General features: G+C 36.8%; 1 protein-coding gene across 4 annotated transcripts in view; it reads left to right on the forward strand.

Moving 5' to 3' along the window:
* Tsp26A (Tetraspanin 26A) overlaps positions 1-18567 on the forward strand; it is a 28507-nt gene that overhangs the window by 4843 nt on the left and 5097 nt on the right. The window contains exons 4-8 of one of the 4 annotated variants that reach the window (XM_089639294.1): positions 8290-8364; positions 8463-8561; positions 11154-11327; positions 11835-11945; positions 16746-16862. In XM_089639294.1, the coding sequence (XP_089495420.1) occupies positions 8290-8364; positions 8463-8561; positions 11154-11327; positions 11835-11945; positions 16746-16862 (576 nt within the window). Of the gene's footprint in view, positions 1-8289; positions 8365-8462; positions 8562-11153; positions 11328-11834; positions 11946-16745; positions 16863-18567 lie in introns of those variants that run through there. The other 3 variants (XM_089639295.1, XM_089639293.1, XM_089639292.1) reach the window with 3 other exon arrangements.

Raw genomic sequence — 18567 nt, forward strand, 5'->3', positions numbered from 1 at the left:
TTCCACAATGGCGTTCAACGTGTTAAGAAGTTCCCACTTATGAAGTTGACACAAGTTTTCACGCAACAAGAGCATGTTATAGACCCAGCCGAAATTCTCAATTCTCAAATTATTTTTTTTCATTAGCTGGCGGTAATAGTTCATTCCTGACCTTATTAATACTAACATTAAACATGAGTTACAACCGCGTATACGTAAACTGTCGTTCACCATCCCGATTCGGAAATATTTAAGTAAAACAACCAACTAGTAAAAAAGTGTGACTTGTTTAGTAATTTGGGATGACATTTTTTACAAATGGTTCAATATTGATTTGCCATTGTAAAATTACATTATATTTGAACGCCTTGATCTATTTCGGCGAGGTGTACCGGTGTGGTGGAAGGGACACGGTGTTCAGAATAACTCAAAGTTCACTGGTTAATCTATCTCACGTGTGGTGTCGATATTGAGGTGGTTTTTTTTTTACATTTCATTTTCAAGTAAATCGAGTCCTAATTGGTATTCACTTATTTTTTTTTTTTTGTTAAATCAATATCGGTAGTTGTTCGTTTCGGGGTTAATTTCCGCTCTATATTTCTTTTAAACTTTATTTTATAGAACTCTACATTCTACAGGGGTCTGAAAACTCGTAACACAAGCGGGAAACTGGTCAAACGTTTGTCCTTTTCGACGTTTTAAAAAAACTTTTTTCTTCTTTTTAAAAGACATATTTGACCTAAAGAATTCCAACTTCGGGCTAAACTTACTCGAAAAAAAAAGCTCTTGTTTCCGCTTATAATATGAGTTTCCAGCGATATTCTTGTTCATTTTAAAAAAAGTTTTTTCGTCTGTTTCCCAAACACCATGTACACTTAATTAACTGATTTGAAAATATTAAGATTTTAAATGAGGCAATTTACTTCACATACATATGTATACATACACAAATGTATACATTATGTATACACAATTATAATTATTTTTCGTTTCTGTGTTTCTCAAACGTTAAAAACACACATGCAAAAAATAAAAATAGAATGATTAAAAAGTTCTGTAAAAAAAACAATTAGGTACGTAGGTATTTAATGTTAAATGTTATAAGATTCCGAATGTTACACACTGACGCATAGGTAAAGACAAGGAATTCTCTCACCCACCCTTTCAAATATGCACCGAAAATGCTCTCGGCCTAACAAACGTGAAGTTCCTTAGCACTATTTCGCAACCGCCGCGTCTACTTGATGAATGATGCACTTCAAAAGTAATTTTTAATATAACTAACTATCTGATTCTGCCATTTTAGATATTAAAAAGATTTAAGTGAATTGGATGCTTCTTTTTGACCGATTTATAATACATTTTGACGTAATTTTTCAAAGATACAGATGATTAAACACGGAGCGTATAGATTCACTTCTAGCACCGAGGGCTTCTCATTCGGAATGATAAACCTTAAAATGTTTAGGCATTTGGTGCCAAATGAAGTATTTATTTGATTATTTATAACAACAGATATCATGACGATAAAAAAATACGATAATTCCACAGATGTGTATTAGCTAAATATTTTAAATAAAAAATATTGTCTGAAATGCATCAGTATATTAGTATCAGTATTTTATTTTTTATAGTTGAATGTCTACATAAACTCAGCAGAGCGAAAAACAATAGTCCATTATGTACTTGGTAATAAAAAATATCAAGTCTGGGAATGGTATACGAAAGGTAGTTTTAGATGTGTTTGATAGGTGTTTTCCATCAAATCACACCATTTTGCTTATCATATACCGTTAAGAAGTTTTCTTTTATGGTCCTTTGGAAATTCTATGCAAAGAACTGCGAAAAACACGATTTTTTTCTACTGTTTTAGAGCTAAAACTGCTTCACGCGTAAGAGGTTTTAGAAATCTGGTGGTAAAACCAACACAAACTAAATATAGTGCTGCAAAATATCTAAAATGAACTCTTTTTCCCAAAGTCTATAATTGAAAGAAGTCGCTTCATAGATTACGCGCAATCATGGTACCTGAGATTATAAACAGACCCGTTTTAGGCTGTAACTCCTATCTACAATAACAAAGTGACTATGAAATTATGGGATCAATATGCAAGCGTCTTTAAGGTTGTCTTTAGTATAACTTTTCATGTATTTTTCGGCAATGTGAGCTAGTTCTACATTCGCGTGCATTACATGGAGGCGGCCTTTTTTTACTGAACATAGAGTGATGCATAAACCGCGGCCCAATTCTTGCAGCCCGTATGTTAATTTCGGTTCCATGATATTTCATCAAAATTAAAATTCAACACATCTTTAAAAAGTTATTAAAAGTGATAGAATAGGTTACATAGGTAACTATTAAACCTAGTTTTTGCTTCATGCTATCATGACTTTTATATCACTTTTTGGAGGTGTGTTGAATTGTCATTTGGATGACATACCCGGTCACCGTTAATTTCATACGGCCCACTTTGCTATTGACAAAAATAAAAATGTTTGGGGTAATTCATGAAAACTCTGGATGAGAACATTTTTTAATAGAGTTTTAGATAATTTACGCTGCATCTACTAAATGGTATCAAATTTGAAGAACCGGTTTCGATAATACCTAATTCAACAAATCAACAAAAACCTTAAATGTTGAATTTCGCTATCAACCCTCTCCCCCTCCCTCTCAACGAAAACAAAAAAAAACCCTCTTGTGGGTCGCGGCCTGCTTGAAAAAGAGGAAAAGTGGCCCATTTGCTGAAAAAGTTGTGCATCACTGTCATAAATTTACCCAGTGCAGGGATGTAGGTAATTGTACCTTCGTTAACATATTTATTGGTTTTTAAAACAAAATTGACAATGAGTTGTAATACAAAAGATGACATAAAAAGTTAACAAATTTGCAAAGCTTAAATTTCGCATGACTTTCGCAGATTTTACAACAATTTTACATTGTGCCTGATGTATAACAATGTTTCACATAGCCAACAATCTTGCACAGGTTTTTTTTTTTTTTTTTTTTTTTTTTTTTTTTTTTTTTTTTAATATTTACTCCACACAGGAGGCCCTGAAGAAAATAATTTCCCTCAGGGCCTATGTCATCTTTGGGGATGCTGTGTGGAGGGTCTTTTTGTGGAGAGGAAGGAGTGAACATGGGTCTTGAAGAGTCCCATGTTGTAGGAGGGAGGAAACACAGAGGCCGGCAGTTCGTTCCACAGCCGAGCTGTTGAACTTAAGAACGAATCATAGAAGCGACCCGTTCTCATGTGACAAGTGTTAGCTAGTTCCTCAGAGCATCTTCCATTGTAATACCGATAGAACAAGGACAGCATACCTACCTGACGCCTGTGCTCTAAAGATTGCAGTCCGTTTGTTAAGATTGGGGAATCTATCAAACGGACCGCCCGTTTCTGCACAGAGTCAAGGGTTTTTTTCAGGTATTTTGGGGCTCCAGACCAGAGATGGCTGCCAAATTCGACAGTAGGGCGCACTTGCGATTTGTACAGGGTGAGCAGTTGTGTACTATTAAAGTATCTGCGGGCCCTGTACAGTACGCCCAGCTTCTGAGAGGCCAACTTTACTCTAGCTTCGATGGAGCCCCCGTACCTGAGCTGGTCACTTATAGTTACACCAAGCATATCAATGGAAGGCCTGTTCGGAAGATTGCTTCCGTTGAAGGAGACTAGATTATCATTTGGATCCCTTTTAGACGTAATCAGACAGGATTGGGTCTTTGAAACATTAAATTCGACGAGATTATTTTTACCCCAGGAGGAAATACTCTCGAGATAACCGTCCATTCTCTGCTTCAAAGCCCTCCGAGCCGTTGGAGTTTGTGTGCCCTTTGGGGGCTTGTCAAACAAAAAGCTATCATGAACTGTACTGTCATCCGCGTAACAATGAATCGGTGCACATGTCAAAAGGTCATTGATGTGCAACAAAAACAAAGTCGGAGACAGAACCGATCCCTGTGGGACGCCAGCATTTATGGAGTGCGAGGAAGAGGTGAAACCGTCAGCAACCGCCTGAATCGACCTATCCCTTAAAAAGTCAGCAATCCACGTACACAGGGATGCGGGAAGTCCGTAAGAATGCAATTTGTTGACAAGTCCTCGGTGCCAGACCCGGTCAAAGGCCTTGGATATGTCTAGTGCGACCGTTTGGGTCTCACCGTGACGTTCCAGGCACCGCCCCCAAACATGCGTCACATACGCGAGAAGATCACCGCACGAGCGGTTCCGCCGGAGTCCGTATTGACGGTCGTTGATAATTTTGTTCTTCTCGAGGTATGTGAGCAGTTTGTCGTTGATCACACGTTCCATCACTTTGGACAGAACTGATGTGATCGCTATGGGGCGGTAGTTGGCCGGGTTGGAGCGGTCACCTTTCTTGGGAATAGGGTGAATTACCGCTTTTTTCCAACCAGAGGGCACAGTGCCACACTTCAGGGACATTTTGAAGAGCTTTGTCAAAACTGGAACTATTTCCGCAGCACACCTCTGCAATACCAGGGCAGGTATTCCATCAGGTCCACTAGCTTTGTTAACATCGAGCCCCCGTATGACGTGGAGTACATCCCGATGCCGGATCCTCAGCTTTTTCATATAGAAGCCGCAGTGAGGAACCGACGGCGGAACAGCACCCCCGTCGTCGAGGGTCGAGTTTTCCGCAAACATTTTCCCTAAAAGGTTTGCCTTTTCGGTGGCGGTGTTTGCTAGTGAGCCGTCAGGTCTGGTAAGAGGAGGCAAACTGGGTTTGCAAAAATTTCGACCTATTGAGCCCGCAAGCGACCAGAATGCTCTGCTGCCATGCGGGCAGGCAGCCAGCTTTTTGCTGATCTGCAGGTCGTGTTCGAATTTTGACCTATTGATGATTCTCTTGCATTCCTTTGCCGATTTGTTGTATGCTGATCTGCTTTCGGGCGTTCGAGATGTGTTGTAGGCTCGGTAAGCCGCGTTTTTTCGTCGAACTGCTTCGGAGCATTGTCGACTGAACCACGGCTTTGAGCCCACACCAGTTTCTTTAGTAGTCGATTATATGAAGCCATCCATCGCCGAATTGATGACTTCACCAATCTCCTGGGCACATCTTGAAGGGTCCGAAGTCCGAAAACAAACAGCTGACCACGGAAAAGCATTGAAATGGGCCCGCATATCGAACCAATCTGCTGACCTATAGTGCCACACTTTTCTCCTCAGACTCTCATTGGTTGGTCTGAGGCTAACGGGGATTGATGTCGTCACTAGGCAGTGGTCAGATGATCCCAGAGGCGCTGTGACGTCAATCTTATAACCGTGTGGCACAGTAGTTAAGAATAGGTCTAACAGATTGGAGCGGTGAGTCTGGACATCCGGAACCCTTGTAGGCTCCTGAACCAATTGCTCTAATCCGTAGCAAATGGCAAAGGATTCCGCCTGTCGGCCAGCCGAGTCCGTTGGGCCTGAGAACTTCAACCATGGTTCGTTATGAACGTTGAAGTCCCCCAGAACAACAAACTCGGCCGAAGGGTAGCGGGGCAAGAGATCATCAATAGTATCGCTCAAATGTTTGAAGAGCTCGGAAGTGTCTGATTCGCTATGGTTCGGTGAGCGGTATAGACATGCGTAGAATCTTGCCGTACTGGCAAGATTGACGCGCACCCACATTACGTCGAATCTGGAGTTTTCCAGACTCAATAGTCGCACACAGTTGACGTCAGCTCGACTATAGAGGCAGACTCCTCCTTTCAGTCGGAATTTGCTTGCGAGGGTAAAGCCCGGGCAGTCCAGATAGGAGGAGTCTGGCGGCTCGGCTATCTGAGTTTCGGATAGGAAAAGAAGGTTGGGACGTTGGGACAAAAGATGGTGATGGACGGAATTTAAATTTGTGTGCAGGCCGCGAATGTTGGCAAAATTTACCAACAGTTTTGGCCCGCACCGGGGACGCCTGCTACTCGCCGCTGTAAAGATGTTATGTTTGTTTTTATGTATATTCATGATTTTAATTTTTTTTTTTTTGTTTTTTTTTGTTTTTAAGGGTATGAAGTGAAAGGAAGGTCTGGAATGGAAAGGTGTGAGGGGTGGGTAGGAATATGGGGTTCAGGCTGTCCAGGAGTGATGAGCGTTTGGTTCCAGCCCACCCACTGCGGTGCTAGGCGATAGGCTGGGAGAGTCCGGCTGGAGAGGGCATCCAATGCGCCCCAAACGCTGCTGCTGGGTCCCCTCCGGTCACGAACCGGCACAACAGCAGTGGCGGGGTTTTTACACTCGCTGATGGGGCAGCCCACCCTTAGTCGTGAGCCTGAGGGTCGGGCCCCTGTACTATCGAGCGGCCCGGACAGCGGTAACCGGTTGTAAAGGGTCTCCCTCAACCAGCATCTCCCAACCGGCCCGCCACGCAGAAGGTGGGCCGACGCGCCCGCCACCAAGACCTGGGCAAACCTTAACCCATGAACCCGGGCACCCCTGCTAAGTCACCAAACGTAGCGAACCACTTGGGGTGACCTGTGGCAGAGGTGTTGGTCATCCAATAAATGGTTCCCAGGGCGGCGGTACCCATTCCCGCCTACCAAATTGAAAATTTTTTATGGCACAGGTAGTGCCATAAAAATATCAATCCAAAAATATGAAACGAGATAGGAAATTCCCGCCGTTGTGCGCTAGGCAGCCAACCATTATGCATTATTGCGCCCCTTTGTTTGTTACTACTTCGAGAATAATTCATAATTATTCGTTTTTTTTTTTCAGACCCAACAACCTATTCATGTATTCAGAAATTGTGTTAGCAAAATTATTTGCACGGTATATCAGTGAATCGACCTTTTTATAACAGCCAACAATTATATGAAGATAAACCTGTACTAAAATGTAGTTTTGTAATTGCTCATTATAGCCGTGAACTTGCTAATGCCGTGATCATTTTAGCCAAGTTCGACTCTAGTTCCAATTTTGACAAATAAATGATTTTCTGTTTATTACATTTGACTAATTTAGGTATTTTATCACTTGTCTGAATTCTTCACAAATCATTTACAATAACCTCCCTTCCGAATTGCGCTGTATTACGAACCAACAGGAACAAATAAATAAAATCAAACTTTTTTTCCAAAAAAACTTATAGTAAAAAAATATATATATATATATACATATTGTAATATATAGTTTACACATAACATAATATTATAACATAGAATCTAAGTAAGAATCGTGGCTCCCTTAACAGGCATAAGAGCTCCTCTTTTCAGATAAGGTATACATGACCAATTATGAACCTAAATATTATATTTTGCAAAATATGTATGTATTAATGTAACCCATATGATCTATATTAAAATAATTAAAAAAAAAATTTTAAAAAAAAAAGTTTGAAAATGACACTTAAATTCTAAGCAAATTTGAGTTTATTGAACCCAGTTATGCATAGCCCAGTTATACAACCAAAATTTATATTTTTGAAGCTTCAAGGCCTTTGCATTTCTTTTTGTTTGTTTTTACGTGACACCTCACCCCTGTCTGTAGAGTGTAAAGGTAGGGGAACTATGGCGCCAACTGGTTGAGCAGCGTTGTGAGGCGGGTTAAGGTAGGGGCTGTAGGAAAGGCTTTACTAATGCGGGTCTTGAAGAGGCTCGGATTATATAAAGGAGGAAAGGGTTCCATGATATTTCATCAAAATGACAACTAAACACACCTTTAAAAAGTGATATAAAGTCATTAAAAGTGATGAAACAAAAACTAGGTTAAATAGTTACCTATGTAACCTATTTAACCTAGTTTTTGTTTCATCACTTTTCATGACTTTATGTCACTTTTCATGACTTTATGTCACTTTTTATAGGTGTGTTGAACGGTCATTTTGATGAGAAACCTGTTCACCGGAGGAAAGATAGATGCTTGAAGCTCGTTCCGCATACGAGCCGTCTTACACAAAAACGTGAAGCCAACATCAACTGTGATCAGGTGTTCCGCTCGGGTACGTCGAGTTTGACGCACATGCAATGGTGCACTGGGGATCAATAGCGCAGGCTCCATTAAAATATCTGTAGAACAGTCTCAGCATGCCCACAATGCATCTGTGCATTAGAGATTCCAATCGGTCTGTTAACAATGGATTGTCAATCAGACTGATCACTCTCCTTTGCACAGAATCAAATAGGTTTATCATGTATTGTGGGGCTCCAGCCCAGAGGTGGCTCCCAAATTCAATTTTTGGGCATACTTGAGATTTGTATAGGGTTAACAGCTAATTACTGAAACTGCTAGCCTTATACATACAAAACAAGACTGTGTACTGTTGTGTATGTTCCATTTGTATGCTTCTGCAAAATTAATTTTGTTTTATTTTCAGTACGCAATATTCCTAGCCCTGCTTCTCCTTTCCGAGATGACAGCGGGAATATTGGGTTTCGTTTTCAAAGACTGGGTTAGTACCATCAGTAATATTATGTGATTTTTGTATATTTTTTGTAAAATTATTATCAACTGTACAAGCTAATTTATTATTATCATATGACTTTGCAGATAAAGCAGCAAGCGACGAATGGCTTCCAAGCTTTCATCACACATTACCGGGAAGATCCGGATCAGCAGAATCTCATTGATTGGATCCAGGAGGATTGGGTAACGACAATAATTATACAAAATAATATCTCATTAGAGAAATCTTTAGCATAAAGTACAATAAAATCTCGATCGATCTTTCCTTGAATAATTATTTTTTCGCATGCGTCGTTTATTTCTTCCAGTGCCGAATTGATTTTATTAAAAACCTGCAAAAATAGATTGCATCGATAGATCCTCTATGCATCGTTTTACGCACAGACATAGGAATTAATAGACGAAAAGATAATGGCGAGGGGTAAAATCAACTGTTGAAGAACGAAGGGAGTAAGGCTGACTGTGATTCGTCAATAAATCAATCTGACAGTAAATAGGCATCTCGCATTATAATATCACCATTTACTACTTAAAAGTAAAATCTGCTTTTGAATGAATAGACATTTTTACATGGGAGCGCAAATTACTCGCCACGTTATGAACAAATTTGCGAAGCCAAATTCGGCAAAAAAATTCGGTTCTATTTTCAGAGTCGAATATTTCGTTTAAGTATTTAGTTAAGACACTTTTATAAATGTTCATAATTTACTTCCCAGCAACCAACCAGCTTCGTGTTTCGCGTCCAGACGTTTCTCGATGTGATAGTGACAACTGATTCATATTATACGATGTGAATATGCTTAAAATAAAGTAAAATAATGCTTATATATGGAATGTAATACGACAATTGGGTTTATTCTCTTTTTCACATCTATTTTTACAAGTTTTCATACCACAAGCCACCATTTTGCCGTGTTATTTCGTAAAATGAACCGATGATGCCTCGACCATAGTTCGCACAAGAATGATGACGTCACGTTTTCAAATTTCACTTGAGGCCATACGCGAGCACAGCCGGCTCCAATGGAACCGGTATGGGGAGTGGGGATAATACGCTTTTAATCACTTAGGGCAGGTCTACTAATATTCATATGTCTATGGTTTTACGGCATTAACGGTCTTACTAAAAAACATGGTGAAAATTTTCTTCAATTGATAAACAATTGTGTATGTGAAAACCTTTCTAATTGATACGTAAAATAGAAACTTACACAAAATGGTTCATGGAAAGGTACATAAGATATATACATTACTTATCCAATCAAAGAGGGTTGTTTATCTGTTGTATACACTTCAAATAATAATAATTTCTCATTGAATTTTGGAAATTTTACAAGTTATTTTAAATGTTCAATATTTTTTATTTCTAAAAAGTATGTTCACCATTTATTCTTTTAAAATACATAACATCTGTAAAAAAATTATAATATTGTCACAAAAATACTAGCATAAGAACAAAATAGTGAAAAATAATGTTTTTTAGTATTTCTACACTCAATGCAGAGAACTAGCTCTTGAGTTTGGTGTTGGAGTAAAAAGTAATATCATAAAGTGTATGATAGTACAGGATGTGATAACATTATTAAATATAAATATGGTTCGAAATTAATTTACTTTACATTTTGTTAATGATGTACATGTGTTAGGTTTTTATTATATATTTCTTCATTTTGAAGATGTCGCAAAAACAAATATGTACCATTTTAGAAACTAGATAGAACTACCTTTTAGATTTTACTTTAATTTTTATGTAAAAAAAATGTTTTTGCGTTTTTAGGTTTTATTTAATAGAATAGATACAAATACGTATTTCAAAATTTACTTTGATGAAAATGAAGTGAATTTATATAGTTTTTCTACTTGTAGGTCACAGGTGACAAACTGTCTGTGCTGTTATTGCCTAACATGCTTCAATAAAGTACATTTTAATGCATTTTAGGTGTTTATTTTATTAAATTTTCCATTCGATTATATATCTTCTGTCATCAATGTTGCTTTAGAACTTCAAAGATTTAATTTTTATGTATCAAAAATTCTCTCACAATTGTTTTTTTTTTGTTCCTTTTTATTTCGCTTTGCAGTTTTAATTTAAAAGTACTTGTATGAGAATTTGCTATACTATGCCATATTTTACTATACTATAATAATTTACAATACTATACTCGTATTTTAATATGCGAGTAAAGTGATTTTTACATGAAAGAGTTTCACAGATATAACAATATTTATTGTTGCCATCAAGAAAACTTAAGGTCAAGCTGCAGGTATGTAGAGAAGGGCCGTGTCGGACATTATGAATAGCAGTTTGTACGGAGCGCGCGGCCGACAGCGCAAAACGGCAAGTCAAAGTGAGGTATGTCGCGTCAGCCACCGGTGGCTGTCACGGCGTGATTGTAATGACTCAGTGTCGGCCACAGGTGGCTGACATGGCGGTTAACGTGTTACTATTTAAAAAGTGCAACATTTTATTTTAAAACGTGAAAAAGTTGGAAAAATAGCTTTTCACTAATATTTTTTATTTTTTTATCAAAAAGTCGAAATTTCAGAGAAATCAAAATTCGAATAACACAGTTTTATTGAAGGAGTTTAAATCCAACCTGTTTCTTTAAAAGTTATCCAGAAATGCAAAGTGCCTTATTGAAGCCACAGTTCCCCGAACCTATCAAAAAAAGGGCATGTCCATCAGATCAGTTTCTTCAGCATTGACTTACTAGAATATCAATAAGTTTGGATTACTCTAGTCTTCATATTGTCATGATCTTCTTTTCCTTCCAGTTGCAGTGCTGCGGCATCGAGGGCCCCCGTGACTGGGATCGCAATGCCTACTTCAACTGCTCCTCACAGTCCGTGGGGTCGCGCGAGGCATGCGGGGTCCCCTTCTCCTGTTGCCGGCGCCGCGAGCCCGTGCGCAACAAGCAGTGTGGCTACGACGTACGCAGGCCCACCTTTGTAAGTCTCACCTAATCTACCTTACTTAAACTAACCCCTTTAGCACGCAGACCCTACCTAATCTACCCACAAGTTCAAGTGCCAGCCTTCCTTCCTTTGAGAGGGCAAACTTCCCTTAATTTTGCCTCAGGTTACTAACTCAACTTCAATTATCTGTGATATGAGATAAAATGTTTGGGCTCTTGAATTATTATCAACTTATATTTATAATTTTAAAGAATGGCCCAGCTTTTTGTCTTTCGATACTTTCTTTTGTAGACAAATTTTGAAAATAGGAACGGATCATTAAAATGATGCATCAGTTTCCTTTGAAATTCAAATTAAATTGATATGTCGTAACCTTTTGCTCCTGACGATGTATTAAGTATTAGGATGTACTAACCAAGGATAATAGGCCGAATCAATATCTACAACAGCCTCTCGAACATCCATCTACAATGTTTATGAATAATATTTGTTAAAATAACAGGCCGTTATTGAAATAATGTATGTATTTACTTACCCCAGCCGGCCGACAGGAATATCTACGAGCGAGGATGTCTAAGGGCAGGTTCAGAGTGGCTAGAGACCAACATGCTCAACGTCGCCGTGGTGGCCATGTCTCTAGTCGTCCTCAAGGTGACGTCAAACATGCGTTGAATGCTATAGGCAAACCACTGATAGCTCCGTTGTAACATCTCACTCCTTCTCTCAAACTAACCTGTACCATAAGAAAGAGATGTTGTGATAACTCCATTGTAACCTCTCCCTCTTTGTCAATAATGAGCCATGTAACAGAAAGAGTGGTCACAACGGAGCTCTCAGTGGCAGAACCATAGTGCCGCCCAATTTTCGCATGAGCCGAATGTTATGTATTCACCATGATCACAGAGTACAGACATTGTACGAGGGATGTCTGATGGCCAATGAATCTAGGGTGGTAAAATTGAACAGATTTATATTGAAATCGGTTGACTTTTAGTAATCTAGGTTCATTTTCCATCAGACACCCCTTGTATCTCCACTTTTGGCGTAAATTAGTTTTGAGAAAATGTTTCAGACTGTTCTAAAAAGAACCTTAATATTTATGTGTAAAAATAAGGCATGACAAATAGGGTGTCATTTTTTGTAATTTTTTTTTAACTAGGAGATAGCTGATATCTCTAAAGTTGCTTTTTGCAAAGAAAATAAGAAGCGCATATAATTTTTTAAATTATCCTTAGCTAGCTTAAACGACTTGATTGATCAATTAAAGAAATGGTGTTTTAGAAAAATTTTACTAAGCTTTTATATTTATTTACATTTTATCTATAAATAATGTAGTAATAATATTTTAATGTAATCATTCCCTGACAGCACTAATTACATTTAAGCACTAATTTGTTAATTGCAGATTTCTTTTTAATTAGTTCTAATGAAATACATTAACTTGAAGTTCTATACGTGTTTTAAACCAAAGATTTCTTTTAATTAGTTCTAATGAAATACATTAACTTGAAGTTCTATACATGTTTTAAACCAAAGTATAGTTTTTAAAACGCAAATATACGTAAGAGCTTTAAAAAATTGTTTGGATAATATTTCTGTTTAGGGGCCGTTCAAGTATTATTTAAGCACTGTAGGGGGGCAGGGGGGTCTTTGCTTTGCTTATTTTTGATGACATGGGGGGGTGGGGGGTCGAGATAGTGATTACGTCAGCACTGCTCAGCAGTAGTTATTTTTTTTTTACACATTGGCAACCCAAACATTGTCGATGTTTGAAAACCGAATACATATTCGGGGATTCCCACAAATAATTAATACGTTTAGGTACTCGCTTAAAAAACAGAACACATTAACAGAAAAATGCATATAGGTACCAATTTTTACGTAAGCATGGGAGGGGGGGGGGGGGTTAAGAGCTTTGCTTACTTTTGGTGACAAGGGGGAAGAGGGGGTAAATAATTGTAATAAATCTGCTTACGTAATACTTGAACGGCCCCTTATTGTTACGGGACTTTCAGCTAGCTAAGGATATTTAGATATTTAAAAAAATAATTTGAATGCCATTCTTATTTTCCTTCCAAGTTACATCTTATGAGATAGATATCAGGCATCTTTTAATTAAAAAAAATGACAAACTTGACACACCCTATTGTCTAAAGCCGCATACAGATATTAGCAACACAACATGCAATTTAGCATAGGTTAACACTGTGGTAATTTGTTGCAACCTTTGTTGCATTGCATGTTGTGTTATTAATATCTGTACGCAGTTTTATGGAGTGGTCAAAAATAAGTTATTTTTTTATCTGCTATATCACGGATAACATGCCTCTAGTTCATACACATAAGTAAAATGAAAATATATATTACGTAATCAGTATATAACTGAAGTTGGCACATCACCTTCGAAATACAACTACTGTTAGTAATTTTAAAAAAAAATTGTGAAACTTAATATGGTCGAACCGCTATGGTGCTTTTAAACTGCTGTATCTTTGAAAATAATGCGTAATACTAATATATTCAAATGATTTTTTGTTTTACATAGTTCTCACCACTAGCAATGGGTCATGACTCATTTTGTCGAGAGTGGGAATCATGGTACCACCACAATATTTTCATATGACTCAAAAGAGTCACTCAATTGAATGACGGCACATCTTAGGAGGTGTGAGCGGAGCCTATATACGACTCCTGGTATACTGCACTGATCCACGACATATGAGCTACTAGGCTAGTATGTGTCCATACGTCAGATGCCTTTCACGTATCTAAGTAACGACAATATGGATTAACTTTAATAGTACAATTTTTCCAAAATTAGAGGCCCCAAGGGCACTTATTTCATGTTCTTTGTACCGTAACTTGAAATAATATAATATATTAAATAATATGAATGATGTCTCAGAAGATTGTTCTTTATTTTTAAGACAAAATAATAGTTTATATCAACTTGAAATATACATGCAATGATGATTTTAAAATAAACTTAATTAAAAAAATAGTAATTCAAAAAATGATTGAGGAGCTGGATGCAATAACAACTTATCATGAAAATTATTGAGGAACTGGATGCAATAACACTTATCATGAAAATGATTGAGGAACTGGATGCAATAACACTTATCATGAAAATGATTGAGGAACTGGATGCAATAACACTTATCATGAAAATGATTGAGGAGCTGGATGCAATAACAACTTATCATGAAAATTATTGAGGAACTAGATGCAATAACACTTATCATGAAAATGATTGAGGAACTGGATGCAATAACAACTTATCATGAAAATTATTGAGGAACTGGATGCAATAACACAAAGATATTAGAAGAACGAGATGTGCTATGAGCAGTTCATACTATGTGGAATTGTTTTGCCCAGTGTCGCCGGTTTTGTTCACCAATACTACTGCACACCTTCGCTTACGCTAAGGTATCCGCACTAATACATAGAACAGATTTCTGTGCGTACACGTCCCGATAGTATTCAAAGTACCCTAATTAGGTAGTACTCCGCCTACGGTCCGGCGGCCAACATAGCATATCTCGTTCTTCTAATATCTTTGCAATAACACTTATCATGAAAATGATTGAGGAACTAGATGCAATAACACTTATCATGAAAATGATTGAGGAGCTGGATGCAATAACAACTTATCATGAAAATTATTGAGGAACTGGATGCAATAACACTTATCATGAAAATGATTGAGGAGCTGGATGCAATAACAACTTATCATGAAAATTATTGAGGAACTGGATGCAATAACACTTATCATGAAAATGATTGAGGAACTGGATGCAATAACACTTATCATGAAAATGATTGAGGAACTGGATGTAATAACACTTATCATGAAAATGATTGAGGAGCTGGATGCAATAACAACGTATCATGAAAATTATTGAGGAACTGGATGCAATAACAACTTATGAAAATTGTAGTTTTGAGTAAAAGGCGTTCAAAGTTTTTTGAAATGCCTAGTACTCACTTGTAACTAATGTTCAACTATTGGGATCTTTAAAAAAGAGTCGGCACAATTGTGCAGATTATCGAATACCAGTGCCTTTCCCGCCATGACCAGCGTAAATGGTAGAACCACCCTTAATAATAGTAATAATAATATTTGGATGATTTGTACAGCGCCGTTTTTCTGCAAAATCATCTCAAGGGCTCTGTACAAATATACAGGTTGTCCGGAAACTCGTAGTACAAGCGGGAAACTGGTGAATCTACATCACATTTGGAGTCGATTTTGTAGTATTTTTTTTTTTTATTTGAGCTTTCGTTATCGAGTAAATCGAGTTTGAAGTTGATTTTTTTTTTTTTTTTTTTTTTTTTTTTAATCAAATTCTTATAAATTATTACTGAAGATCAAAGTACCCAACTAATTAAAACTATTTGAAAGTAAAACAAATGAAGAAACTCTGATTTGAAGCATTATTTTGAAATCACCCTTCATTTAACCAGGTGTAATCATAAAATATTTCTGCTCTGCAGGGTTAAAACATCGGTTATTCAACCCTAAACACCAGAAAAAACTTTAACCCTAAAATAGCCGAAAAATATTTTTTTTTGGTTTTTTTTTTTTTTTTTGAAAATGCTCAAATCAAAAAACTTTATGTTTTTTTGGGTTCCCCATATGGTGTAGATTCTCCAGTTTCCCGCTTGTACTACGAGTTTCCGGACACCGTGTATAATAAATTTCTAAAATGATCACTAACTATATAAGGAGATAATATACAGTACCATATATACCTGTTAGGAACGTAAGTGTGTTAAGTTCGTTGCCCGACCGAAAAATTTAAGTTTATGTATTATGTATTTAGTTGCTTACAGCTACTTATTTAGGCCATTTTGTGCTGATTCGACCCTATAACAGTTAGACACATTTTTTTAAATGACAGCTACAAGTTGAATTTCACTATTTTTACAAACTTCGAAGGTGATGCGCCAACCTTAGATATATACCGACTATTACATTTTTATTTAACTTATATTTTGTACCTACTAGAGGCAAGTGTTCCTTGGTATAACAAATTTAAAAAAAAAACACTATTTCAGCCCATCCTAATGTCTAAATTACACTATTCTGAGGATATTTAAATATATAATAACAATTATTAATGGAGGTATGAGGGGTGTCTGGTGGAAATGAGTTTAGACTTATAAAAGTCAACAGATTTCAAAATAATTTTGTTGAATTTTACTAACCTAGGCACATTTTCCATTAGACACCCATCGGAGATACAATATCTGAACTCTAAGCCATCGAATTTTATACTTTATTAATGTTAGTTAAATAGATTTTGTTGCAGTCAGCACTTATTTTGTTTTATTTTTAGCTTCACGTCGCTTGCAGCTTCAATAGAAACTATTTTAATTTTGTGTTGTGTATTTTCCATGTTTTTGTTGTTGTTATGATTTCCTATTATTTCTCTATACCCTCAGCAATACGACGTGGCCAAGACTATATACGAGAAGGGCTGCATAGAAGCTGCAGAAGAATGGTTTGATCGTAACTTGTTACTAGTGGCCTCGGGAGCTGTTTGTGCTGGCTTTGCTCAGGTATACAAAAACCCCCATCAAACTTATTTAACAACAAAAGATCGTTGCTAACTAACACTTTAATTTTCTGGGGATCTATTTTCCTCAATAAACAAAGTTACAAATGCCTATCTAGTGTGAAACTGTCCTAAACGACAAGCAATACATTTTCCAGGAGAATATTTTTCTGATATCGTTCACCTAAAAGTGTAACTAGAGGGAGAGGTTACAAGTACTTAATTTTTTTTTTGTAAATACTGCACAAGAGTCTTAACTGCTCCCAACCTCGTCTGGAGCTAGTGAGACTATGGCTATATATAATTGGGATGTTGTGAGGCTGATTGTGGTAGAGAGGAGAAGGAGATGGGGAAGTATCTGGCTATTCAAATCTGGTCAACAAACACGGCTAAAACCATTTCAAGCAAAGTTTCAATTCTGAATGGTGGTCTTACACCAGGGCGATACTGATAGTATCTTCCACTCTGGAACGTGCCACAAATGTACTATAGATTATTTTAAATTGTGAAATAACACAAATTAGTCAGATAATATTAGTATTTAACAAAAAGTAGCATTTGGGACTGCTCACTGGTTTAGGTTGATCACGGAAACCAAGAAATTCTTTAGTGTAACACTGTCCTTACCGATATTGTGACATTTGGAATTGCTTTACACGCCTAATTTCAACAATAACTTTAAAATAAACTAAATAGGTGTGTATAATTGAGCGAGAACCGAAGACAATTTTTCAAGTAAAACTGAACCAAATACCTACATAGGATACACAAAAAACACTATGTTGAAATATACAATATTTATGTGAATGTAAAATTTTTATGCTCTTAGCACAGTTTTACGCTCACAATATTACTGGGTTGGTCGTTTAGAACTAATTAGCATCGTCAATTTAACCTGAAAATATATATTTTTTGTAAATATTTCGAGTGTAGGGAAAGTTTGATACAATCGTACTGAACCCGAAAAAAAATCGTTTATGACAGTTTTACATTAGATAGACGAAATGACAGCAAAGAAAGGTGTTTAGCAGTGGCGTGCATTGTCTACGATCAAAGGTAGGCTATGTGTAGTTTTTCAAGTTAGAGTATGCATTCTGCATGGAATTTTTAAAAATGACCATTTTATTTTTACAAAAAATGTTAATTTGTCATGATGGAGAAAAAATTTATCAATGTGCACAGAACGATTGTGACAAAAAATATTCATTAATTTGTTGAAAAAATACATCAGGGTATTCACAGCTTTTCGGCCTTTATTGGCTGCTCGCGACTGCTGTTTAGTACCTAATGGTATAACAAGATGAATGTTTAGCTTTGACATTGTTTTCACTTGCCCAGACATATATCCAGGGCTCATAAGAGTATTTACAAACAAAATATGTACATATTATAATAATGATTGAGATGGCTTGAAATTTATATTGCAACATAATGCCATACTATGATCAGTGGCGGCTCGTGACTTTTGGGTGTACTAGAGTGCTAATATTATAAAAAATGGCATTTCTGATGTTGTTATAGCTGAAAACGATTTTTAATTTTTTTTTCAAAAAACGATTTTTTGTATGAAGATTTTCAGGAAATTTCAGTATAGCCGTGCGCCGCACGGAATTCCTGAAAATTTTCATACAAAAAATGAATTTAAAAAAAAAAATTAAAAATCGTTTTCAGCTACAACACCATCAATTAAGCCATTTTTTGTAATATTA

Source organism: Hesperophylax consimilis, chromosome 14, assembly GCF_061612785.1.
Source record: "Hesperophylax consimilis isolate HC1 chromosome 14, BYU_Hcon_1.0, whole genome shotgun sequence".
In the NCBI taxonomy this organism is placed as follows: Eukaryota; Metazoa; Arthropoda; class Insecta; order Trichoptera; family Limnephilidae; genus Hesperophylax; species Hesperophylax consimilis.